General features: G+C 43.8%; 1 protein-coding gene across 1 annotated transcript in view; it reads right to left on the bottom strand.

Moving 5' to 3' along the window:
• The window catches only part of siae (sialic acid acetylesterase), a 126,375-nt gene that overhangs the window by 3,635 nt on the left and 95,072 nt on the right, over window positions 1–27,668 (bottom strand). The window contains exons 8-9 of the mRNA XM_072592983.1: window positions 14,520–14,674; window positions 13,677–13,869 (exon numbers count right to left, since the gene is read on the bottom strand). Of these exons, the coding sequence (XP_072449084.1) occupies window positions 13,677–13,869; window positions 14,520–14,674 (348 nt within the window). The remainder of the gene's footprint in view (window positions 1–13,676; window positions 13,870–14,519; window positions 14,675–27,668) is intronic.

Below are 27,668 nucleotides of genomic sequence, written 5' to 3' on the forward strand. Positions count from 1 at the left end.
GAATATTGCCTGCATACTCACAATAGGTGGTTTATTTATTTTGCCTCACAACTGATGTGGAAATATAAGCTCTTTCTCTCAATGCATGTATGATTATGAAACTTACTCCTTTTACAAGCAAATCAAGCAGATGGATGGAGTCACTTCAATTCTCATTAGAGTAATTTTGTTTTCAAGAAGATACTTGTAGGACAGCAAATATTTTATTTGCAGATCCTGATCAGACATTAAAAATCAATGCCGTGATGAGTAGGGACAGTTACCACGGGGAAACAAAAACTGAAAATACTGAAAATATTCATCAAGTCAGGTAGTTTCTGTTCAGAGAAGCAACAGCAGCACATTTTGGAAATAACCAACATTTGGAGAATAGGAAGTTCTTTACCCAGTATCCATTGTGGCAGAGAAACCCCTCCATCAGTGGGTTATGGGCGTACAAAGCAATCAATCCCGAGATAAAGTTAAAAATCACACAACACCAGGTTATAGTCCAATAGGTTTAATTGGAAGCACACTAGCTTTCGGAGCAACACTCCCAACTCCGAAAGCTAGTGTGCTTCCAATTAAACCTGTTGGACTATAACCTGGTGTTGTGTGATTTTTAACTTTGTACACCCTAGTCCAAAACCGGCAAATCAATCCCGAGATAGTGGTTTCTCTCTCACAATGGATGCTCAGAAAAATGTGACCTTATTGACAACATTGCCCTGCAGTGCCCCACTGACCAGCCATGCTCTGACTTTACAAAAATGACATCCCAAAGAAAATCTGAGGGCAGAGATTCTTTTCCAGGGAGGGAAGACTATGACTGTGATCTGAAGTGGTCCAGCTAAAAGAAATGAAAGGAATTAGGGATGGGCAATATATACAAGCCTTGCCAACATCATTCACAAGTTTTCAATTATCTTGAAGGTTTTCAAAGTTGTGTGTGTTTGTGTTTGTATGTAGAGTGAGAATGCATCTGGATTAGTTAGTGGGTGTGAATGAGCGGGTGAATGGGCAAGTAGATCATAATCAGATTGAGAACAGGAGAGATGATAGGTTGAGCAACACTATTAATCATGGAGTTACTTGAGAGGGTTAACCACAATCCTAGAGTTAAGTCATGTGTATCTAGCTGAAGTCTCCAACCCTGAGCTCTCTGTAAGAGGTACTCATGGAGAGTTATGGACTGTGCAGATTAGCCCGTTGGAGGTTTTAACCTCCTGGGCACTTAGTACACGTAAAGACATCCTCAGGATCCTGTCTGCTCTAACAGATTAGGTGTGTCACTGTTCCAGATATTGGAAGACCTAGCTCATTAAATATACTTCTCTCAAAGAAACTTACCATCCCTTCAAGAACCATGACAGAGTTACTCTTGTCCTTTTTAAGAGTCATTTAGATAGATACATAAACTGGCAAAGAATATAGGGATATAGACCACGTGCAGGCAATAGGGTTAGTTTAGAATGGTATTATGCTTGGTGCAGGCATGATGGGCTGAAGTGCCTGTTCCTGTACTGTACTGTTCTATGTCCTTACATCCCATCCCATCAGTCTGATTTCAACTGATCATCCTCTGCCATTTTTGACAGCTTTAGTGTGATGTCACAAAGCACATCTTCCACTGCCCCCCTTTCCAGTATTTCCAAAGGACCATTCCCCGAGATTGCATGGTCCACTCCTTTAATACTTTAAACTCCTCTACCTCACTAGCTAGGGCCCAACACTCCTTCCAGTTATTTGTATTCTTTTCAGCTTAGTATTGTATATTCACTGATCCCCTCTATAAAGGGGAAATCAACACAGATTGTGAGACCACTTAGCGGAGCTTCCTATCATTTGTCATTATAATTGTTCACTTGACTCACACACTGATCTTGACTTATTACAATACTTCCATGAATTGAATCTTCAATGAGATTCAACGCAAACTTGCTTGATTCAGCATTGTACAGCCTTCTGGATTCAACACTGAGTTAAATAATCTTACAATCATAATATCTGCCTCCATCACGTTCTACATGTTGCTTGTTGGCTGGCTCAGTTTTGTTTCATTTATTTCTTTATGCCTCATGTTGCATTTAGACAGTTATTTCTGTCATTCCAACCTCATCTGGACATATCTTGTTTCTTTATTACAACCATTACCCACCAACATGGCTTTTACTTCACAAAATATTTTGTTCATTACTCTCCCTGATCACAGACCTTCCCCTTTGTTTTTCCTGCCCATTCATAATTCTGCTGACTCAAAACCTATTGCATCCCTGTCAGTCTTCAGATCTAGCGAAAGGCCATTCGTGACCTGAAGCATGAACAGTTACTGCACAAATGCTGCCTGACCTACTGAGAAATGCAAGCATTTTCTATTTTCATGTCTGATTTCCAGCATCATCAATTTATCCTTTTGTTGAAATATATTTCTGTCATGACACTATCTCCTTCAGCATCAAAAACGCAAATTGCTGGCAAAGCTCAGCAAGTCTGGCAGACCTGTAGAGAGAAATCAGAGTTAATGTTTTGGGTCCAGTGAGCCAAAACGCAGAACTAATGGCAGCTAGGAAAATGTCAGTTTATAGGCAGAAAACAGGGTGAAAGGAGGGGGTAAAGATTAAATGACAGTGGGAATAGAGCCCAAAGACAGCGAAGAATAGTTGGACAGACAAAGCAGTGAATAACGATCTGGCTTGAAGGGTGAATAGCTATTAATGGGGTCTGTTCCTGATGAAGGGCTTTTGCCCAAAACATAGATTTTCCTGCTTCTGACCTGCTGTGCTTTTCCAGCACCACTCTGATCTAAACTCTGTTAGTGGCTAACAATGGGTTGTGAGTAATAACAGACTTTGTGATAACAAGGCCTAGTATGTGGGAGTAGGGTTAAGGACATGGGAGAGTTCAAGCCCTAAAGCTGATGAAAGGATCCCCAAGCAGGTAATGAGGAGATGTTCTTTCAGCTTGTGCAGAGCTTCACTGGAGCACTGCAGTAAGCCTGAGAGAGATATTGGCCAGGTAACTGGAAGCTCAGGATCTTTTCTGCAAACAGAACATAGGTTCTGCAAAGTGGTCACCCAGTATACGCTATGTTTCTCCAACGTAGAGGAGACCACATTGTGAGAAGTGAATATAGTAGACTAGATTGTATGAAATGCACTACTTCACCTGGAAGCTATGTTTGGATCCTTGGATAGTAATGGATTTTCCTGATCCTCAGATGCTGCCTGACTTGCTGTGCTTTTCCAGCACCACTCTAATCTAGACTCTGATCTCCAGCATCTGCAGTCTCACTTATACTTATGGAGGAAGTAAATGGACAAGTGTTATAACTTCGCCAGTTGCAAGAGAAGGTACTATGGGATCATGGGGAGGTGTAAGGAGTGAAGGAAGAGTGTCTCAGTGGGAAAGGTCCCTGCGAGAGGAGAAGATGGGAAGGGAGGTGAACACGTGTCTGGCAGTGGCATCTCTCTGAAGGTGGCAGAAATGGTGGCTAATGATCCTTTGGATATGGATGCTGCTGGGATGGTAAGTAAGGACAAGGGGAGAAAAAAGGGGCAATGAGGGCCAAAGTGTGGGAAATTGGTTGGACACGGCTGATGGCCCTGTCAACTACAGTGCTGGGGAATCTCTGCTTGACGAAGGTGGACCTTTCGGAGGCTCCCTTGTTGAAGTTAGCATCACCAGAACAGATGTGACAGAGATGAAGGAAGTAGGAGAATGGAACAGTGTCTTTACCGGAAGCAGGGTAAGAATGTACACTCAAGGTAACTGTGGGATTCAGTGGATTTATAGTGGATATTGGTGACCAGCTTATTCTCAGAAATTGAAACAGAGGACCAGAAGGGAGGAGTCAGAGATGGACTAGGTGCAAAAGAGGGCAGGGTGGAAATTTGAAGCAAGATCGATTAATCTTTCCAATTCCAGATGAGAGACAGAGGCAGCACCGATGATATCGGGCGGCATGGTGGCTCAGTGGTTAGCACTGCTGCCTCAAAGCGCCAGGGACCCAGGTTCGATTCCAGCCTCGGGCGACTGCGTGGAGTTTACAGATTCTCCTGCATCTGCGTGGGTTTCCTCCGGGTGCTCAAGTTTCCTCCCACAATCCAAAGATTAGGTGATTTGGCCATAGTGTCAAGTGTATTAGTCAGAGGGAAATGGGTCAGGGTGGGTTACTCTTCAGAGGGTCGACGTGGACTTGTTGAGGCGAAGGGCCTGTTTCCACACTGTAGGGAATCTAATATCATCAATATTAGATGGGGACCCGAATAGGAGTGGAATAAGGAATATTCCACCTACCTCACTAAGAGCCAGGCAGAACTGGGGCCTATGGAGGTACCCATGACCACTCCTCTGACCTGAAGAAAATGAGACGAGTTAAAAGAGTGTTATTCAGGGTGGGGATGAGCTCAGCCATATGCGGAGGAGGGTGCTTTTAGGTTTGAATAGTTCAGGTTTTGTTCCATGAAGAAGCAGACAGCCGTAGGATCATCGAGGTTGGGGATGGACATGTAAAGGTACTGCATGTCCATGACAAAGAGGAAGCCTACAAACTGGAAATTTAAAAACTCACGTAAAGTATCAGAGGAATCCCGCAAGTGGAAGAAAAATGATAAGGCAAGGTAAGAAGAAATGAGTCTTGCATAGCAGAAGCAGGCAGAAACAATTGTCTGCCCAGCCGGTCGTATTTGTGGATATTGGGAATGGAGATAGAAGCGAGTCAGTGGGGGAGAGATCACCAAATGAATTGAGGTGGGTGACCGTAGTTGACATAATGGCCTGATGTTCCATCATGGGGTCATGGCCCAGAGGGAGATGGGATTAGGTATCTGAGAGTTGGCGCTCTCATCGGCCAAACAACACAACCACCCTGGTCAGCAGGCTTAATTACAAAGTCAGGGTTGGATCTGAAAGCTTGGAATCCAGCTAGTTCCTGGGAGGATAGAATGGAATGGGTAGAGGGGGCAGAGAAATTGAGGCCACCAGTGTCACGTTGACTGTTCTCAATGTACAGATCAAATGCAGGTAGAAGGCCTGAGGAGAGGTCCAGATTGAGGGAGAATGTTCGAGGTGGGCAAAAGGGTCTGTGGGCCATGGAGAGGATTCTAGAGCAAAGAAATAGACACAGAGGCAAAGGCGACAGAAGAAGAGTTCAACATCATGTCATGTCCGAAATTCAAATCTTCAACATATCGGCTTCTGTATCATAGTTTTAAAATAGTTACGGAATAGGATAGAACTGATCTAAAAGTTAAAGTTCTAAACTGGAAGGCCACTTTTGAAGGTATTAGGCAAAAAACTTTTAAAGGTTGATTGAGGAAGGCGAGAAGATAAGAATAATGAGGGTCCAAAGACATTATGTGCCTGCTAGTGTGAAGTGGAAGGCTGGTAAGTGTACTGAGGAGAGAATCATGGATGCTAGTGAAACAAGTGAGGATAATTTGGGCCACAGATTTTTGCTTCCTCTTTAGCCACTGGTGAAGTTCCACAAGACTAGAGGGTGGCTAATGTTGTTCCATTCTTTAAGAAAGGTCGCAAAGACAAACCAGGGAACTACAGGCCAGTGAGCCTGACATCAGTGATAGGCAGGTGGTTGGAAAGGACACTGAGGAACAGGATCAACCAACATTTGGATACTCAAGGTCTGACTAGGGATAGTCAGCATGGATTTATGCACTAGAAGTCATATCTGACAGATCTTTCAAAAAGGTAACCAAGAGGATAGATGAGGGTAGGGCAATGGATATTGTCCATATGGACCTTAAGTCAGGCCTTTGACAAGGTCCTGAACGGCAGGCCAATCATGAAGGTTAGGTCACATGGGGTCCAACTGGATTCAAAATTGCTTCAATAGTAAGAAGCAGAGGATGATGGTTGAAGGTTGTTTCTCAGACTGGAGGCCTGTGACTAGTGGTATGCCACAGGGGTCAGTGCTGGGACCTTTGTTATTTGTGATTTACATAAAAGATCTGGATGTGAATGTACAAGGCATGATTAGTAATTTGTGGATGATACAAAATTAGGAAGTATCGTTGATAGTGAGGAAGCTTATCAAAAATTACTGAGAGATCTTGATCAGATGGGGAAGTGACTGAAGATTGGCAATTGCAATTCAATTGAGATAACTGTGAGGTTTTCACTTTTTGGAAAGTCAAACCAAGGTAGGACTTATACAGTAATTGGTAAGGTCCTGAGGAATTTGTGGAACAGAGGGACCTAGGAATACAAGTACATAGTTTTTTGAAAATGGCATCGCAGGAAGACAGGGTGGTGAAGAAGGCATTTAGTATTGCTGGCGCCTCATTGGTCAAGACATTGAGTATACGAGTTGGGACATTTTGTTACAGTTGTATAAGTGAGGCTACACTTGGAGTATTGTGTACAGTTTTGGTCACCCTGTTATAGGAAAGACAAAGGAGGTAGTGCAGACTGCAGATGCTGGAGAGTCACAGTCGATAAAGTGTGGTGCTGGAAAAGGCACTGCAGGCCAGGTAGCATCTGAGGTGCAAGAGAGTCGATGTTTCAGGCATAACCCTTCATCAGGACAGTTGGTTTTGTAGGCAGCTGCTGAGGAAGGTGATGTGGCTGTAGTAACGGGATTGTGTTAGGATGTGGTTGAACAGATTCAGGGTGGAGGAGATGACCGGGGGTTGCAGTTGGAGACAGGTCTTTGAGACCTTTGCGGAAGTAGGAGGAAAGCTTCTTCAAGGTGGGCATCCTTGGAAGAGATTTAACAATAAGGTTTGCAACTTGGAACAGTAACTTGGAGAATTGCAGGTGCTGAAGAGTCAGTCGATAAAGTGTGACGCTGGAAAAGCACAGCAGGTCAGGCAGCATCTGAGGGGCAACAGAGTCAACATTTCAGGCATAACCCTTCATCAGGAATGACTAATCAAACTGGCCAAAGTGCAAAGGAGATTTATGAACATGTTGCCAGGACTAGTAGGTCTGAGTTACAGGGAGAGGCTGGCCAGGATAGGACTTTATTCCTTGGAATATAAGAGAATGAGGGGTGACCTTATTGAGGTGTATAAAATCATGAGGGGCATAAATAGGATGAATCCATAGGTTTAAGGTGAGGAGGGAAAGATTTAGAAAGGACCTGAGTGGGAACTTCTTCACAGAGAGTGGTGAGTATATGGAATGGGCTACCAGAGGAAGTCATTGAGGCAGCAACATTAAAAAAAAACATTTTGAAAGATACATGGATGGGAAGGGTTTATAGGGATATAGACCAAATGCTGGCAACTGGAACTAGCTGAGTGGGCACCATGGTCAGCATGGACCAGTTTGGATATTACTCTATAAATACAGGATGATTGAAGAAATTGAAGCTCTGGTCTTGAAAAACGAGGCATATGCACAGCTGGGATCAAGCAAATCCCTTGAGGAGTATAAGAGGCAGTCAGAGTATACTTAAGAGGGAAATCAGGAGGGGAAAAAAGACAACATGAGATACCTTTGGCAAATAGGGTTAAGGATAATCCAAAGAGATTCTACAACACATTAAGAACAAAAGAGTAACCAGTGAGAGAATAGGACTTCTTTAAGGATCAACAAGGTTGTCTGTGTGGAACCACAGGAGATGGGTGAGATACAAATGAGTATTTTGCATTCTTTTTTCACTGTGGAGAAGGACATGGATATTAGACAACTTGGAGAAATAAGTAGTGATATCTTGAAAAATGTCCACATTACAAAGGAGGAGGTGAACATCTTAAAATGCATAAAGGCAGATAAATCCTGATCAAGTGTGCCCCAGAAATTTGTGGGAAGCTAGGGAAGTGATTGTTGGGTCCCTTGCTGAGATATTTGTACATCAACAGCCAAGGGTGAGGTACCCGGAAGACTGGAAGGTGGCTAATGTAGTGCCAATATTTAAGAAAGATTGTAAGGAATAGCCAAGGAACTATAGAGCAATTTATTGTCACATGTATTCAACATAAAATACAGTGAAACTGTGTATTGTCACTATGTATAAGTGGCATTCACATTATTTTAAAATAAAATAAAGAAAATATAACTTAAAATGAATCCAAACTTTCCTTCACCAATGTTACATCATGCCACCGTCAAAGCCCCACTCTGGGCTATCCAGCCCAGGTCATGCCTCTATGAGTGTCCCACTCCAGGCTTCCCAGGCCATGCTGCTGGGAGTGTCCCACTCCAGGCTACACTGCCCAGGCTATGCTGCTGAGAGTGTCCCATTCCGTGTTTCCCAGCACATGCCACATTAATGAGTCATAGAGATGTACAGCATGGAAACAGATTCTTCGGTCCAAACCGTCCATGCTGACCAGATATCCCAACCCAATCTAGTCCCACCTGCCAACACCCGGCCCATATCCCTCCAAACCCTTCCTATTCATATACCCATCCAAATGCTTCTTAAATGTTGCAATTGGACCAGCTTCCACCACTTCCTCTGGCAGCTCATTCCATACCCGTACCACCCACTGCGTGAAAAAGTTGCCCCTTTTATATCTTTCCCCTCTCACCCTAAATCTATGCCCTCTAGTTCTAGACTCCCCAAGCCCAGGGTAAAGACTTTGCCTATTTACTCTATCCATGCCTCTCATAATTTTGTAAACCTCTATAAGGTCACCCTTCAGCCTCTGATGCTCCAGGGAAAACAGCCCCAGCCTGTTCAGCCTCTCCCTATAGCTCAAATCCTCCAACCTTGGCAACATCCTTGTACATCTTTTCTGAACCCTTTCAAGTTTCACAACATCTTTCCGATAGGAAGGAGACCAGAATTGCACTCAATATTCCAACAGTAGCCTAACCAATGTCCTGTACAGCTGCAACATGACCTCCCAACTCTCCCAACAGAGTACTCAATACTCTGACCAATAAAAGAAAGCATACCAAACATCTTCTTCACTACCCTATCTACCTGCGACTCCACTTTCAAGGAACTATGAACCTGCACTTCAAGGTCTCTTTGTTCAGCAACACTCCCGAGCACCTTACCATTAAGTGTATAAGTCCTGCTAAGGTTTGCTTTCCCAAAATGCAGCACCTCGCATTTATCTGAATTAAATTCCATCTGCCACTTCTCAGCCCATTGGCCCATCTGGTCAAGATCCTGTTGTAATCTGAGGTAACCTTCTTTGCTGTCCACTGCACCTCCAATTTTGGTGTCATCTGCAAGCTTACTAACTGTACCTCTTATGCTCGCATCCGAATCACTTATATAAATGACAAAAAGTAGAGGACCCAGCACCGATCTTGTGGTACTCCACTGGTCACCGGCCTCCAGTCTGAAAAGCAACCCTCCACCACCACCCTCTCCGTCTTCTACCTTTGAGCCAGTCTGTATCCAAATGGCTAGTTCTTCCTGTATTCTGTGAGATCTAAACTTGCTAACCAGTCTCCCATGGAGAACCCTTGTTGAATGCCTTACTGAAGTTCATGTAGATCACATTTACTGCTCTGCCCTCATCAATCCTCTTTGTTACTTCTTCAAAAAACTCAATCATGTTTGTGAGACATGATTTCCCACGCACAAAGCCATATTGACTATCCCTAATCAATCCTTGCTTTTCCGAGAGGTTTCCCAGCACATGCCAGGCCCAGGCTCCCGGGTTCAATTCCCGACCCAGGCGACTGTGTGGAGTTTGCACGTTCTCCCCGTGTCTGCGTGGGTTTCCTCTGGGTGCTCCGGTTTCCTCCCACAGTCCAAAGATGTGCAGGTCAGGTGAATTGGCCATGCTAAATTGCCCGTAGAGTTAGGTAAAGGGGTAAATGTAGGGGAATGGGTGGGTTGCACTTCGGCGGGTCGGTGTGGACTTGTTGGGCCGAAGGGCCTGTTTCCACGCTGTACATAATCTAATCTAATCTAACCAACCGACTGCAGCCTTGCTGTCTCTGAAGACATTGCCACTAGTCCAGAGTACATTGAAGCTACCTCCCACCAAAGAGCCCTTTCCATCAGGTCAGTTTGGGCAACGTCCAGGGAAAGGAGGAAAAAGACCAAGAAATATAAGCCCAGACACAGGATCCCGCACACTGCCTACTCTGGTGAGCCTGAAGACAATTTTGGGTAAGTTACTGGAGGGGATTCTGAGGGACAGGATTTACGTGGATTTGGAAAGGCAAGGACTGATTAGGGATAGTCAACATGGTTTTGTGTGTGGGAAATTGTCTCTCATTAACTTAAGTTTTTTTAAGAAGTGGCAAAGAAGATTGATGAAGGCAAAGCAGTGGATGTTGACTATATGGACTTCAATAAGGTGTTCAACAAGGTAGACTGGATAGCAAGGTTAGATCACATGGAATACAGGGAAAGCTAGCCATTTGAATACAAAATTGGGTTGAAGGCAGGAGACAGAATTTGGTGATGGAGGATTGCTTTTTGGGCTGGAGGCCTGTGACCAACAATGTGCCATAAGGATAGGTGCTGGGTTCATTGCTTTTTGTCATTTATATAACTGATTTAGATGTGAACATAGGAGACATGAAAATTGGTGGTGTAGTGGACAGTAAAAAATGTTATCTCAGAGTACAAAGGGACCATGATCAGATGGGCTAATGGGTTCAAGAAGTGGCAGGTGGAGTTTAATTTAGATAACTGTGAGGTATTACATTTTGGTAAGGCAGATCAGAGCAGAATTTATACACTTAATGGTAAGGTCCTAAGCAGTGTTACCAAACAAAGAGACCTTGGTGTGCAGATTCATTGTTCCTTGAAAGTGGACTCACAGGTAGACAGGGATAGTGAAAAAGGCATTTGGTAAGCTTGTCTTTATTGGTCAGTGCATTGAGTATAGAAATTGGGAGGTCATGTTGTGGCTGTACAAGACCTTGGAGTACTGTGTTCAAATCTGATCTGCCTGCTCCCAGATGTTCTGAAACTTGAAAGGATGCAGAGAAGATTTACAAGAATGTTGCCGGAATTGCAAGGTTTGAGCTATAGGTACAGGCTGAATAGGCTGGGGCTGTTTTCTCTGAAGCATCAGAGGCCAAGGGGTGACCTTATAGAGGTTTATAAAACCATGAGGGTGAACGAACTGCCAGAGAAAATCACTTTCTCCTAAAGGAAATGTTGATGGCTTGTACACTTACAACATTTAAAAAGTATCTGGACGGGTACATGAATAGGAAGGATTTCGAAGGATGGGGCCAATTGCAAGTGGGACTAGATTAATTGAGGATGTCTGGTCAGCATGGATATGTTGGACCAAAGGGCTTTATGCGATTCGTAAAATTCTATTATCCAAATCTTGCAGTTCAACGTTTTCTTTTGAATCTCTTGGATTCTGGTGTAAAAAGGAGCATGAACATAGTTGATGATGCAGAACAATGCAAGTGGACAAACTTCAAGAAGGCTTTTGCAACCCCATCCCAAATTGGTTGGAGGAGTCCAAGCTGGATCATCAATTGACTGAAACAAGAGTCTTTTGTATTCATTGGTACACTCAATCTGTGGAATCTCCTTTCCAATTAGTTTGATAAGTGTTCAGCATCATTCAAAATTGGATGTGGAAAAACTATAGAGCTTTGATCTGATCCATTGATTGTGGGATTATTTAGCGCTGTCCATAGAATGCTATTTTCTCTGCTTAGCAAGGACGTAGTTTCTATGCTGTACCTAATAAGTGGGCTCCTCATTTTCTGGGGCCTGGTTCTGCTCCCACATAGTTAAAGAAAAAATAACAAAGCAAATTACTGCAGAGGAACAGGCCTTTTGGCTCTCCAATCCTTTATCTAAACCTGTCACTTATTTTCTAAGGATCTGTATCCCTTTGCTCCCTGCCCATTCATGTATCTGTCGAGATACATCTTAAATGACGCTGTCATGCCCGCTTCTACCATCTCCACTGGCAACGCGTTCCAGGCACTCACCACCCTCTGCGTAAAGAACTTTACACGCACATCTTCCTTAAACTTTTCCCCTCTCACCTTGAACTCATGATCCCTAGTAACTAAGTCCCCTACTCTGGGAAAAAGCTTCCTGCTATCCACCCTGTCTATATCTCTCATGATTTTGTAAACCTCAATCAGATCCCTACTCAACCTCTGTTTTTCTAATGAGAATAATCCTAATCTACTCAACCTCTCTTCATAGCTAGCACCCTCTTTACCAGGCAACATCCTGGTGAACCTCCTTTGTACCCTCTCCAAAGCATCCATATGCTTTTGTTAATGTGGCAACCTGAACCATACGCAGTCTGTACGCAACCAGAACTGTAAAACAGTCCAAGGTTTCCTGCCTATTAAAGGAAGGGGCAGGAACATAAAGAGCTGCAGGGAAGAAGCCTGCTCTCTGTTTAGGGAGATAGCTCCCTGAGTAGAACACACCAGCTCTGCAAACTGTATTCAAACTGTATTCAATATGCGAAGCAAAATACTTGTTCTGTGCAGTATCACCCCTTGTTATAAAATATACAAAATGCCTGATGCATTCTGCTATTGCTGTGAATATAGACAAACAGGAGGCTGCAAGAACACAACAAGCAAGGCAGCATCAGGAGGTGGAGAAGTCAATGTTTCAGGCATAACCCTTCTTTAGGTCTGTGGCTTCATGTAAGGGGGTGTTGGGGGGAGTGGTGAAGTCAGGAGAGGTGAACACTGGGAGAGGGTATGGCCTGGTTGGTCGATGGGAGAAATGAATTTGGTTGGTAGCTGGAAGGAAGAGTCGATCAGAGGAATGGAAGGGAGGGGGAGGGGCTGGGAAGGGAGTTGGGGGATGAGAAGGGAGGTTATTTGGAATTGGAGAGCTCAATGTTGAATCCTCCTGGCTGTAGGTTGCCTAGGCAGAAGATGAGGTGGTGTTCCTCCAATTTGTGCTCTGATTCACTGTGGCAATGGAGGAGGCCAAGGATGGTCATGTTGGAGAGGGAATGGGAAGAGGAAATAAAATGGGTAGTGACTGGGAGGACCGATTGGCCCCTGCGGGCGCAGCTGAGATGCTCGGCTAAATATGAGTTGTACCTGAGTTTATGTTTGGTCTCTCTAATGTAAAGAAGAGAACATCAGGAGCACTGGATACAATAAACAAGGTTGGAGGAAAGGCAGGTGAACCTCTGTCACTTGGATGGAGATGGCGGGGGCGGGGGGGTGGTATGTCAGCAGGTTTTGCATCTTTTGACTGAGGTTTCGGGGTGGGGATGGTGGAGAGAATGGTGCGAACCAAGGATTGGCAGAGGGAACAGTCTTTGCAGAAGGCAGAGAGGGGTGGAGAGGGGAAGATATTTTTGGAGGTGGGGTCTAATTGAAGTTGGCACAAGTGTTTAAGGATGAGACACTGGATGCAAAGACTGGCGGGGTGGGAGGAGAGGACAAGGGGGGACCCTGTCTATTTGCATTTGGGAGGACGGTTTTAGAGCAATGCAGCACACAATGGAGGAGGTGCAGTGGAGGGCTGTCTGCATGACAGAGGGAGGAAAGGCATGTTGTTCCAAATAGGTGGACATCTGGGATGCGTGGGAGTGGAATGTCTCCTTTTCTGAAGTGGAGGTGGAATAATTGGGAGAATGGGATGGAGTTCTTGCAAGCGAGAGGGTGGGAGGAGGTGTAGCAATGGGAGTCAATGGTTTTATAGTAAATGTCTGTTTGGAGACTATTGCCGGAGATGGGAATTGAGAGGTCAAGAAAAGGGAGGAATATCCAAGATGGACCAAGTGAATTTGAGGGTGAATTGAAAATTGTGGGCAGAATCTATCAACTGCTCCAGTTCAGGTATAACTGTACCATACCTCAAATATATCACGACTGAGCTCCAGCACTGTCAGCTCCTGCGTGTAGATGATGGTCAATTCTGTGCTGTTCTTGAGCTGGATATCCTTAGGAAATGGGCCCTGGAAAACGACTGCTGTTTCTCTGTAAGCCACTGCTCGAGCACCAAGGTACAATCTATATGCGACATCTTGTTTGTATCGAGGATGAATGCTGAAATATATTAAATGTTTACTTGCACACTTGGCACCGCTTAGATTCTACACAGTTAAGAGGTGGTGGATTCCACTCTCACTCAAGACTTGTTAGCAGGTAATTGAGCAATGCACTATTATGTGACTGCAACATTGTTCAAATGAGGAGCCAAGCTGCAAGATTCCATAACACTCTTCAAAGGAATGGACAGAAGTTCTCTTGGGCTCCTGGCAAACTCCTTTATCACTGATTCATTTGCATTTAGTGGAAACTTGCTGTGCACAAATTGCTGATGTATCTGCATAACTAACAAGAGTTTTTTCAAAAGTTTGATCATGAAATACACTTAAAAACTTTGAAGACAGTACATTATGTGAAAGCAACATTTTTATCTTAGGACGGACTGCTATGTAACCATTATCATTTGCATGGCCCTTTATGTTACATCCCTCTGTTTAGGTAAACTTGTTACAAAGCCTTTCCACTTTGTCTGCAGCCGTCACCCATTACTCCCACATATCCCCACCAACCTCTGCTCCTGTCAATTTGCAAAAGCAAGATCCACACTCAGAGTATGTACAGTCCACTGTGCACAGCTGGCTTTGAATACAAATGTGTGACTGATTTTACGAATCTTTATCTCGACATCTTTAAACATTGGTACCTACGTGCCATAAGGTGATTTCTCATCACCCAGGTCCATTGCGACTGCCATGAATGTTCTCTTCATCTTTGGGTTTGGAGCATAACCAAAATCAGCGGTTTGATGCCAACGTATCCATGGGAAAGAATCGTCTGGGACAGCATGGTGGTATGTGGACAGCTACAGGAATAAAAAAAATTATGAGCCATAATTGATAAATATAAAATTAAAGTAGTTGGGCAATACTTTGGGAATGGCAGCTATGCTGTTGGAGGACAGTACTGAGTGAGTGCTAACTTATCAGAAGGACAGTACTGAGCACGTTCTGAAGAAAAGTCATATTAAACTGAAAATGTTAACACCGTTTCATCTCTTCTCAGTTACTGCCAGACTTGCTCAGTTTTTCCTGCGCATTGTTTTTATTTCCAAGAGTGCGTTGTGCCATTGGAGGGTCAGGCCAGAGAGTGTGCTCCACTAGCGATTTTTGAGAAGATTTGTAGCTCAGGTTGATGATATTTAAATTAGCTCGCTGAACTTGAAGGTTGCTTTCAGACGTTTTGTCACCATAGTAGGTAACATGATCAGAGAGAGTCTCCGGTGAAGCGCTGATTTGCCGCCTATCTATTTTATAGGTCTTGGTTTTTTAAGGTGGGCGATGTCATTTCCGGTTCTTCCTTTTCCTTCAAGGGAAGTTAGATGGATTCTAAATCAAACTGGTCTTTTGGTGGCCAGTTGGCGTTCATGTATCCTGATGGAAAGTTTCCTGCTTGTTTGTTGGATGTAGTTTTTTACAGTTCTTGCATGGTATCTTGTAAATAACATTAGATTTGCTGGGAGTATCTAATGGAACCTTTAGGTTAATTAATGGCTGTTTAAGTGTGTTGGTAGATTTGTGGGCTACTATGATGCCAAGGGATCTGGAAGTTATTTCTGATAATGTCTTTGATGTAACGTAATGTGGCCATAGTTTTTGGTTGCGTTGTGTCTGCTTGTTGGGTTCGTTTCTGAGGAATCAGCGGATTGTGTTTATTAGGCACCAATTTTTCTTGAAAATGTTGTACAGATATTTTTCTTCTGCTTTTTGTAGCTCTTGGGTGCTGCAGTGTGATGTAGCTTGTTGAAGTAATGTCTTGATGCAACTCTGTGGTGTTGGGATGATTGCTTCTGAAGTTAAGTATTTGGTCTGTGTTTGTTGCTTTTCTGTAGACACTGATTAGATTAGATTAGATTAGATTAGATTAGATTAGATTACTTACAGTGTGGAAACAGGCCCTTCGGCCCAACAAGTCCACACCGCCCCGCCGAAGCGCAACCCACCCATACCCCTACATCTACCCCTTACCTAACACTACGGGCAATTTAGCATGGCCAATTCACCTGACCTGCACATCTTTGGAGTGTGGGAGGAAACCGGAGCACCCGGAGGAAACCCACGCAGACACGGGGAGAATGGTTTAAAGCTCTCCGTTAACTGTACATTCAACTGTACATCTAGGAATGGGAATCTGACTGTCGTTCTCCTCCTCTTTTGTGAATTTTATGCCTGTCAGAATATTGTTGATGGTGTTGTATGTTTCCTCTAACTTATTCCATTTTGTGATGACAAAGGTGTCATCTATGTAGTGGACCCAAAGTTTGGGTTGGGTAGATGGGAGGGCAGCTTATTCAATTCTCTGTATTACTGCATCCGCTATGAGCTCTGATATTGGTGATCCCATGGATGTTCTGTTGACTTGTTTGTAGGTTTTGTTATTGAATATGAAGTGGGTGGTGAGGCAGAGGTCCACTAGCTTGAGGATGTTGTCTTTGCTGATGAAGTTGGTGCTGTCTGGTGTTTGTGGTCTTGGTTTTCCTCAGAAGTGATGCCAGTGTTTCTTTGGTCAGGTCAATGTTAATTGATGTGAAAAGGGCTGTAACGTCAAAGGAGACTATTATTTTGTCCTCTTATATCTTGGTGTCTTTGATGGTGTTCAGGAATTCTTGGGTGGAGTGAATTTTTGGTGGCTAGTCTGTATGTTGGTGTATCAGGTAGGGAGAATATGGGTCTGGGAGAGGGCCACTGTTGGAGCAGCTGCACCGTGGACGCTACACTATCAGACAGGGAACACTACACTTTTGTAATGGTAGCTCTGTGATAGTATAGAAAGGAGGGAGTGCTTGGATGAGCAAGTGGGGTGAACATGCAGGAATGCAGTGACATGGGCAGGTGAAGGTGCAGATGGACAAGTACAGGGATTAGGGTTGCTATTGTGAAGTGTGAGGGAAGGGATAGAATTGAGAGTGGGAGATTTGACAACACAATAACAGATCAGTATAAAAGATTCAAACTTTAGGTAGATCTAAGACTGAAAGTTGTTTCTGGAGTACTTTGTTCTAAATTAGTGAAGGACAATAAACACTGGATTACCAAGACATTTTGAGATCAAAAAAGTAGTGGTGTTGGATATCTTGAAGAACATTAGGTAAATAAGCCCCAAGCCCTGATGGATCTACCCCAGGTTATTGAGGGAGGTAACAGAAGAGATTGTTGAGGCCTTGACCAAGATCATTGTATCCTTGCCAGCTACTAGAGAGGTGCCAGAAGACTGGCTAATGTTGTTCATCTGTTCCAGAAGGCAAATAGGGATAATCCCAAACTATAGTCTGGTGAGTCTCACATCAGTGGTTGGGAAACTATTAGAGAGAATTCTTAGAGATAGGATTCACATGCATTTGCAAAAGTGTGGCCTAGTGAGAAACAGTCAGCAAGGCTTTGTTCAGGGTATGCCATGTCTTACTAAATTGACTGAATTTTTCAAGGAGGTGACAGAAGTGATCAATGAGGGTTGAGCAATGGATGTTGTCTACATGGACTTTAGTAAGGCTTATGACAAGGTCCCTCATGGTCGGCTCATCCAGAGAATTAAGATGTGATCCCACAGTGACTTGGCTGTGTGGATTTAGAATTGGCGTGCTTCAAGAAGCAGCACTTCGAAAGCTAGTGTCTCCAAATATACCTGTTGGCCTATAACCCGATGTTGTGTGATTTTTAACTCAGAAAAAGTAGACAGTTAATGGCCGGATCCTGAGCAGCATTGATGTACAGAAGAAACTTGGGGTTCAAGTTCATAGCTACTTGAAAGTAGCCACAAAAGTAGGTGGGTGGTAAAGAAGGCATGCTTGCCTTTATTGGTCGGGGAATTGAGTAAAGAGTCAATATGTTATGTTGCAGCTTTGTAAGACTTTGGCTAGGCCACACTTAAGAGTATTACATTCAATTCTGGGCACCACATGACAGGAAGGATGTGGAAGCTTTGGGGAGAGTGCAGAAGAGGTTTACCAGGATGCTGTCTAGCTTACAGGATATGATCAATTAGGAGAGGTTAGTGAGGCTGCAGCAGCAGAGGCTGAGGGAAGACTTGATAAATGTCAGAATCCTTTTTCTCAGCGTTGAAATGTCTACGACAACGGGGCATGCATTTAAGGTGAGAGGGGAAAGTTCAAAGGAGATGTGAGGGCACATCAACCACTTTACCCTCATCCACCTGTTTGGTCACCTTCTCAAAGAACTCAGTAAGGTTTGGGAGGCATGGCCTACCCTTCACAAAACCGTATAGACTATCCCTAATCAGATTATTCTTTTCCAGATGATTATAAATCCTATCTTTTATAATTCTTTCTAACACTTTACCCACAACGGAGGGAAGGCTCACTGGTCTATAATTACCAAGTGTGGCTCTACTCCCTTCATACAGTCATAGAGATGTACAGCATGGAAACAGACCCTTCGGTCCAACCTGTCCATGCCGACCAGATATCCCAACCCAATCTAGTCCCACCTGCCAGCACCCAGCCCATATCTCTCCAAACTCTTCCCATTCATATACCCATCCAAATGCCTCTTAAATGTTGCAATTTGTACCAGCTTCCACCACATCCTCTGACAGCTCATTCCATACACGTACCACCCTCTGCGTGAAAAAGCTGCCCCTTAGGTCTCTTTTATATCTTTCCCCATTCACCCTAAACCTATGTCCTCTAGTTCTGGACTCCCCGACCCCAGGGAAAAGACTTTGTCTATTTATCCTATCCATGCCCTTCATAATTTTGTAAACCTCTATAAAGGTCACCCCTCAGCCTCCGATGCTGCAGGGAAAACAACCCCAGCCCATTCAGCCTCTCCCTATAGCTCAAATCCTCCAACCCTGGCAACATCCTTGTAAATCTTTTCTGAACCTTTTCAAGTTTCACAACATCTTTCCGTTAGGAAGGAGACCAGAACTGCATGCAATATTCGAACAGTGGCCTAACCAATGTCCTGTACAGCTGCAACATGACCTCCCAACTCCTGTACTCAATAGTTGAAAAATGTGGTGCTGGAAAAACACAGCAGGCCAGGCAGCATCCGAGGAGCAGGAGAATCGATGTTTTGGGCATAAGCCTGCATGTCATTGGCAGAGTGGGAGGAGGAGTTAAAGTGTTCAGCCACGGGGCGGTTGGGTTGGTTGATGCAGGTGTCCCAGAGGTGTTCCCTCAAATTTGAGGGAACACCTCTGGGACACCCGCACCAACCAACCCAACCACCCCATGGCTGAACACTTTAACTCTCCCGCCCACTCCACCAATGACATGCAGGTCCTTGGCCTCCTCCATCGCCAGACCCTGGCCACACGACGCCTGGAGGAAGAGCGCCTCATCTTCCACCTAGGAACCCTCCAACCACACGGGATGAATGTAGATTTCTCCAGCTTCCACATTTCCCCTCCCCCCACCTTATCGCAGTCCCAACCCTCAGGTTCAGCACCGCCTTCTTGACCTGCAATCTTCTTCCCGACCTCTCTGCCCCCATCCCCTCTCCGGTCTATCACCCTCACCCTCACTTCCTTCCACCTCTCGTACTCCCAGCACCCCTCCCCCAAATTCCCTCCCCCCTACCTTTTATCTCAGCCCGCTTGGCATACCAGCCTCATTCCTGAAGAAGGGCTTATGCCCGAAATGTCAATTCTCCTGCTCCTCGGATGCTGCCTGGCCTGCTGTGTTTTTCCAGCACCACATTTTTCAACTCTGGTACTCCAGCATCTGCAGTCCTCTCTTTCTCCTGTACTCAATGCTCTGACCAATAAAGGAAAGCATACCAAACGCCTTCTTCACTATCCTATCTACCTGTGACTCCACTTTCAAGGAGCTATTAACCTGCACTCCAAGGTCTTTTTGTTCAGCAACACTCCCTAGGACCTTACCATTAAGTGTATACATCCTGCTAAGATTTGCTTTCCCAAAATGCAGCACCTCACTTTTATCTGAATTAATCTCTATCTGCCACTTCTCAGCCCATTTGGTCCAGATCCTGTTGTAATCTGAGGTAACCATCTTCGCTGTCCACTACACCTCCAATTTTGGTGTCATCTGCAAACTTACTAACTGTACCTCTTATGCTCACATCCAAATCATTTATGTAAATGACAAAATAGAACAAGGGGACAGCATTTGCTTCTCCTCCAGTCTTCTGGCACTGTTCAAGAACAGCTTCTTTCCTGTCATTATTAGACTGATGAATGGACTCTCTAACTTCAAATAATATTGATCTTGCCTTGCGCATGTCCTCTGCGGTGTAACTTGTATATTTCACTCTGTCCAAGTTATTTTCACCCTATGATCTAAGTGGAATTGAAACACCCATCAGCCATGATTCAATGGTGGATTAGACTCGATGGGACAAATGGCCTTGCTTCCACTCCTATGTCTTATAGTCTTACGATCTTTTGTCCTTGCTTGCCATGATCTGCCTGTACTGTTTGCAAACATAAGCTTTTCACTGTACTTCGGTACACGTGACAAGCAAACAAATCTTATCGTTTTACTACCTGAACAATGCACCAATTATTGTTCATATTAAAGAATTAAATATGTGGCTCAAAGAGTCATGTGGGAGAAAGTGATGAGAAACTGGAGAGGTGTTCTGTTCAGATGGGCTTTCCTTTAACTAGTCTTGGGTCAGCATCCAGGCAAATCATATAATCAAGGCTGTGGGTAGGCAATTAAACTTCTCAGGAGGCAAAGGATAACAAATAAGAATCGAGTGGGAATAATGGTTTAAAAATAAAAGATTCTTACCTGAACATATTTTTAACAAGCCAGTTAAACAGTGACATCAATAGAGGGTTAATATGTGTTTTTTTCATTCTTTCATGGGATTGAGTGCTGCTGGCTGGCCAGCATTTATGCCCATTTCTAGCTGCCCCGGGAAGGTGGCAGTGAGCTGTCTTCTTGAAATGCTGCAGTCCGTCACAATTTGTTGACCCACAATGCTGTCGGGGAGGGAATTCAAAGATTCTGACCCAGTGACAGTGAAGGAACGGCGATATATTTCTAAATCAGGATGGCGAGTGGCTTGGATCTTGCAGGTGCTGTTCCCATGTATCTTCAGGAATCCTGAAGAAGGGCTCATGCCCGAAACGTCAATTCTCCTGCTCCTTGGATGCTGCCTGACCTGCTGCGCTTTTCCAGCAACACATTTTCAGCTCTGATCTCCACCATCTGCAGTCCTCACTTTCTCCTAATAGTAGTCTTGGTTTTGGGAGGTGCTGCGTGAGGATCTTTGGCGAATTTCTGCAGTGCATCTTGTAAACACTATTGGTACCGAGCTTGAGTGATGCAGGTAGTGGGAGTTTATGGATGTGGTGCCAGTCAAATGGACTGCTTTGTCCTGGATAATTGACATTTAGTGGAGATGCAGCCATCCAGGCACTTATCCATCACACTCCAGACTGTGACTTGCAAATAATGGAGAGGCTTTGGGGAATCACGAGGTGAGTTAATCCCAGTATTCCCAGTTTCTGATCTGCTCTTGTAAACCACAGTGAGTCCAGTTGAGTTTCTGGCCAATGGTAACCCCAAGGATCTGGATAGTGAGGGATTCAGTCATGTTTACAACATTGAATGTCAAGGAGTGGTGGTTTAGATTGTCTTTGATTGGTGGTCACTGCCTGGATTTATGTGGTATGAATGGCACCTGTTATTTAACATCCCGTGCTTGGATACTGTCCAGATCTTGTTGCATTTGGAAATGGACTGCTTCAGTATCTGAGTGGCATAGAATCATACTGTCCTATCATAGAATCAAACCTACTGTCCATACGGCCCATCGAATCCACACAGACCTTCTGAAGAGCATCCCACCCAGACCCATAGCCATATCTTACCCCTGCATTTCCCATGGATAATCCATTTAGCCTGCACATCCCCAGACATTATGAGCAATTTATCATGACCAATCCACTTAATCTGCACATTCTGGACTGTCAGAGGAATCTGGAGCACCCGGAGGAAACCCATACAGACATGGCGGAGGATGAAAAGAAGCTTGTAACGAAGGTAACAATAATCATGGAACACATTGAACTTCATACATATGTTGGATAAAACACAAAGGCAGTCAAAAATATACATTTGAGACAGTTCCTTAAAAATGCAGAAAAGTTAGGTAGTACAGATTGAGAAAGATTGTTGGAAAGAGGATGCCCTTGAGGGGGCAAGGAGAGAATCCATTTAGTTAGAGCTGAGAAGCAAAAAAACGTAATTATCATGTGACTTAGAGCATTCTGTAGTCCTCCAAATAATGAGAGAGAGAAGCACAGAATCTGCAGAGGTAGCAGTGAGATGTGAATTTGAAAGTGGTGATTTTGGGAACTTTAATTATCTGCATATCAATATGGATAATGGTAAAGGATAGATAGGAAGGAAGAAGAATTTCTAAAAAATATTTAGGAGAACTTCTTCAACTAGTTTGTTCTAGTTCAGCTAGGAAGAAGTCATTGCCTATCTGGTACTGGGAAATAAGGTGAGCCATAAGTACCAGATGCCTGTGGGAAAACACTTGGATAAGTACACTATTCACTGTATCATAAAGTTGAGATTAATAATAGACAAAAGCAAGGATTGATATAAATGAGAACATCTAGATTTTACTTTTTTCATGCACTGATATACAATGAAAAGTTTTGTTTTGCATGTTATCTAGGCAAATCATACCATACCTAAGTACATTAGGGAATAGAATGCAGAATATAGGCTATAGCCACAGAGAAGGTGCAGAGAGAGATTAACTTTAATATATGAGCGGTCTCTTCAAATATTTGATAACTGTGATTTAAAAAATTATTCTTGAATCTGTTGATACATGTTTTCAAACTTTGAATCTTATGCCAGATGGAAGAAATGGAAGAGATTACAACCAGGATAGGTGGGTCTTTGATTATTTTGTCTGCTTTCCTGAGGCAGCAGGACGTATAGGTGGAGTCAATGGATGGAAGGCTCAAGTGCATGGTGGACTGGGCTACATTCACAATTCTCTATAATTTCTTGCAGTCTTGGGCAAAGCAACTGCTATACCAAGCTGTGATGCATCCGCACAGGATGCTTTCTATGGTGCATCTCTGAAAATTGGTAGAAGTCATTGTGGATATGCCAAATTTTCTTTTAGCACAGGGAGAAGGCATATAACCAAGTTAAACAGAACCTAGCACTGACAGAAAAAATAATAATGGAACAATGGGTGATCTTTAAGGAAGACATATTTTAGACATAAACATTCCTTGTTCCAGGCCCACTCCACCCCCATCCACAATTCTTTCTCCAATACATCGATGACAACATCTGTATTGCTTCCCTCTTGTTTGGAATTGGGAAAGTTTATCTATTTCACTTCAAATTTCCACCTTGCTGTCACCTTTACTGACTCTGACTCGTCCTTTCCCTTCCTCGGCATCTCTGTTTCTATTTCTGCCTAGCCACCAATATCCACTACAAATCCACTGACTCCCACAGTTACCTCACATCTTGCTTGCTGTAAAGACTCTACTCCATTCTCCCAGTTCCTCTATCTCCATCACATCTCTTCTAATGATGTTAACTTCAACAAGGAGGCCTCCAAAACGTCCACTTTCTTCCCCAACTGAGGATTCCCCAACACTGTCGTAGAAAGGGCCTTCAACTGTGTCTGACCCACCTCTCATACTTTGGCCCTCACCCTCTGTCTTCCCTCCCACAACAGCAATACAGACCCCGTTGTCCTCATCTACCGTCCCACCAGCATCCAGATTTAAAGGAATCAATGAGCCACCATTTCTGCCAGCTCCAGCAGGACACCATCATCAGCACATGGAAGTTAGTACGATGAAGGGCATGTACATTAGTCTGACCTTAGAGTAGGATAGAAGGCCAGTACAACAGAGAATCAATATTGTGCTGTACTGTTCCATGTTCCATGGATATTCCTGTCCCCTCCCTCGTCAGCCTTCCACAAGGATGGTTCCTTCCAGAATTGTTGATGCACTCGTCCTTCACTCAGAAAATGTCCCCCCACCTCCACGGCACTTTCCCATGCAACCTAACAAGGTGTAACTCCTGCCTGTTTACTTTCTTCTTCCTCACTATTCAAGGCCCAGGCACACCTTCCAGGTGAAGTCTTCATTCAATCTATTTTACTCCTTTCACTATTTCACTTCAAATTTCCACCCTGCTCTCACTTTCACCGACTCTGACTCAGCCCTTCCCTTCCTTGACATCTCTGTTTTCACTTCTGGCTAGCCACCAATATCCACTATAAACCCACTGACTCCCACCGTTACCTCACATCCTGCTTGCTGGAAAGACACTTTCACAATGTGGAGTACAAAAATTGGCACACCATTTTGCAGCTACAATGAACTGCCTGCTCCATTGGCTTGTATCCCAGGCTGCTGAAGGGAGTGAAGATGGAGAGAGCAGAATCTTCCAACCTCCCTTACTTACAGGAGAGGTGCCAGATGATGAGAATATGCCAAATGTGACATTTTATTCAAGAAAGGATGTAGAAACATTCACAGTAACTACAGGTCACTCAGTGATGGTTATTATTTTAGAAACCATAATCAGGGAAAAAAATAACAGACAATTGGAGAAGTTTGAGTTAGAACACAGAACACAGAACAGTACAAAACAGTACAGGCCTTTCAGCCATGATGTTGTGCCGAGCATTTATCTTAATCTAAGATCAACCTAACCTTCACACCTCTCAATTTACTGTCATTCAATTGCTTGTCCAGCAGTCGCTTAAATATCCTTAATGCCTCTGACTCTACGACCTTCGCTGGCAATGCATTCCATGTATCCACCACACTCTGCATAAAGAACCTACCTCTGATATCTTCCTCATACCTTCCTCCAATCACCTTAAAATTATGACCCTTCATGACAGCCATTTCTGCTCTGGCTATCTAGTCTATCGATGCCTCTCATTACCTAGTACACCTCTATCAAGTCATCTCTCTTTTTTCTTCTCTCCAGTGTGAAAAGCCCGAGCTCACTCAACCTCTCTTCATAAGACAAACCCTCTAATCTAGGCAGCATCCTTGTAAAGCTCCTCTACACCCTCCCTAAAGCATCGATATCCTTCCCAAAATGAGACGTCGAGAACTGGACACAGTATTCCAAGTGTGGTCTAACCAGGGCACTACAGAGCTGCAGCAAAAGCTCGTGGCTCTTAAACTCAATCCTCCTGCTAATGACAGCCAAAACACCATATGCCGTCTTAACAACTCTATCAACTTGGGTGGCAACTTTGAGGGATCTATGTGCATGGACCCCAAGATCCCGCTGATCTTCTACAATGCCAAGAGTCCTGTCTTTAACCCCGTATTCCTCATTCAAATTCTACCTTCCCAAATGGATCTCTTCACATTTATCCAAGTTGAACTGCACATTCCATTTCTCAGCCCAGCTCTGCATCCTGTCAATGTCTTGTTGTAGCTTGCAACAGCCCTTGACACTATTTACAACACCACCGACCTTTGTGTCATCGGCAAATATACTAACCTATTCTTCCACTTCTTCATCCAAGTCATTTACAAAAACTATAAAGAGCAGAGGCCCAAGACCAGATCTCTGTGGGACACCACTAGTCACCAACCTCCAGGCAGAATACTTTCCATCCACTACCACTCTCTGTCTTAGCGATTTTTGAGATTTGTAGCTTAGGTAGATGATAAGTATGTAAGTTAGCTTGCTGAGCTGGAAGACTTGTTTTCAGATGTTTTGTCACCATACTAGATAACATCATCAGTGAGAGTGATTCACTGGAGACTCTCACTGATGACGTTACCGAGTATGGAGACAAACTGTCTGAAAACAAATCTTCCAGCTCAGCGAGCTAACTTACGTACTTACTCTGCCTTCTTTCGGCCAGCCAATTCTGTATCCAGTCAGCCACATTTCCCTGTATCCCATATCTCCTAATTTTCTGAATGAGCCTACTGTGGGGAACCTTACAAATGTCTTAGTGAAATCCACGTACGCTACATCAACTTGTCTCGTTGCATCCTCAACGAACTCAATAAGGCTTATGTGACATAACCTGCCCCTCACAAAGCCACGCTGACTATCTTTAGAACAATGAACAAAGAAAACTTACAGCCCAGAAACAGGCCCTTCGGCCCTCCAACCCTGAGCTGATCCAAGTCCACTGTCGACACCTATTGCCGAATTTCAAATCATCTGTGTCCCTCTGCCCCCCACCTACTCATGAATCTGTCCAGATGCACCTTAAATGAATCCACCATGCCTGCCTCTACTACCTCTGCTGGCAACACTTTCCAGGCACTGACCACCCTCTTTATAAAGTACTTGCCACGTATATCCCCATCAAACTTTTCACCTCTCAACCTTGAACATGTGACCTCTTGTTATTGAATCACTCAGGCTAGGAAAAAGCTTACCTCTATCCGCCCTGTCTATACCCTTCATGATTTTGTAGACCGCAATCAGGTCCCCCCTCAATCTCCTTTTCTCGAATGAAAACAATCCTAACCGTACTTCATAGCTAGCACCTTCCATACCAGGCAACGTCCTCATAAACCTTCTCCACACTCTCTCCAAAGTGTCCAGATTCTTTTGTTAATGTGGCGACCAGAAATGTACGCAGTATTCTAAATGCAGTTGAACAGATGTCTTGTACAATTTTAACATGACCTGTCAACTCTTACACTCAATACCCTTATACTCAAAAGCATATGCCTTCATGACCACTCTAACCCCTGTGCAGCCACCTTCAGGGTACAATGGACCTCAACTCCCAGATCTCTCTGCTCATCAACTTTTCCCAAGGCTCTTGCATTTACAGTATAGTTCGCTCTAGAATTAGACTTCCCAAAATGCTTCACCTCACATTTGCCTGGATTGAACTCCATCTGCCACTTCTCCGCCCAACTCTCCAGTCTATCTATATTCTCCTGTACTCTTTGACAGTCCCCTATATTTTCTGCTACTCCAGGTGCGGGAGGACTCTTCTTGAAATTAAGAACCCTTTCCCAGGAAATATCATTGGATTAATTTGTTGTAAATCATGTCACCTCATTATATGTGATTGGTCTTTCTTGTAATTAAGACTGTACTATTTCTTAAAAAACATATAAATAATGTGTAATTTTCAAATGTAATTGTGCAACTTCACCACAGAACACAGAAGCTTCAACCTCAGTGATGCTGGATAGAATTGCAACAAGGTACCTTAATTCAATAAACTAATGACCCTTGTTTTTGAACAGACCACATTTGTCGATTCTTTTGACTAATCTCAAACCAAGAGGCCCCTCTTCATATATCTTCATTTTGGTGCTGTGACACATTTCGGCTTGGACAGATTGTGAACAGAGGTGTAAGAGTTAAATATCTTTCACTATTGAGTGTTGAGGAATTCGGCCGGCCAGACGTGAGTATTTTTAGAGCATTTAGTTTTCCTCTCTTTCAAGTGGTGTCTGACTTGGCCCTTCGCTGTTTATTTTACAGTCCACCCTGAAAGGATCGGTCTTAGGGGACTAAGGTTGGGTCTGGGGGACTTTTTAAATGTTTAAAAAAAAGGGGGTTAGAGATTAATTAAAGTTGAGGGCGCTTTGGTACTTACGGACAGTGGTGTTCAAAAATTGCTGAATTCTGAGGGGATGATTGAAATCTGTATTTCCAAGCCTTGTTAATTTTTAGGTTTTAAAAAAACTTTGATCTCCTGAGCTTTGTATATTTCCAGGTTCTAAAAAATTGGATGCTTGCATTTTCAGCAGTTTTCGGTGGCTGTTGCCCTAAACAGTTTCAATATAGGCAGTTACTAATATTCAATATTTGAAGTTTTTAAGGAGTCAAGAGGCCCACGATATTTGTAGTGTCT

The sequence above is a fragment of the Chiloscyllium punctatum genome, chromosome 23 (genome assembly GCF_047496795.1).
Source record: "Chiloscyllium punctatum isolate Juve2018m chromosome 23, sChiPun1.3, whole genome shotgun sequence".
Classification (NCBI taxonomy): Eukaryota; Metazoa; Chordata; class Chondrichthyes; order Orectolobiformes; family Hemiscylliidae; genus Chiloscyllium; species Chiloscyllium punctatum.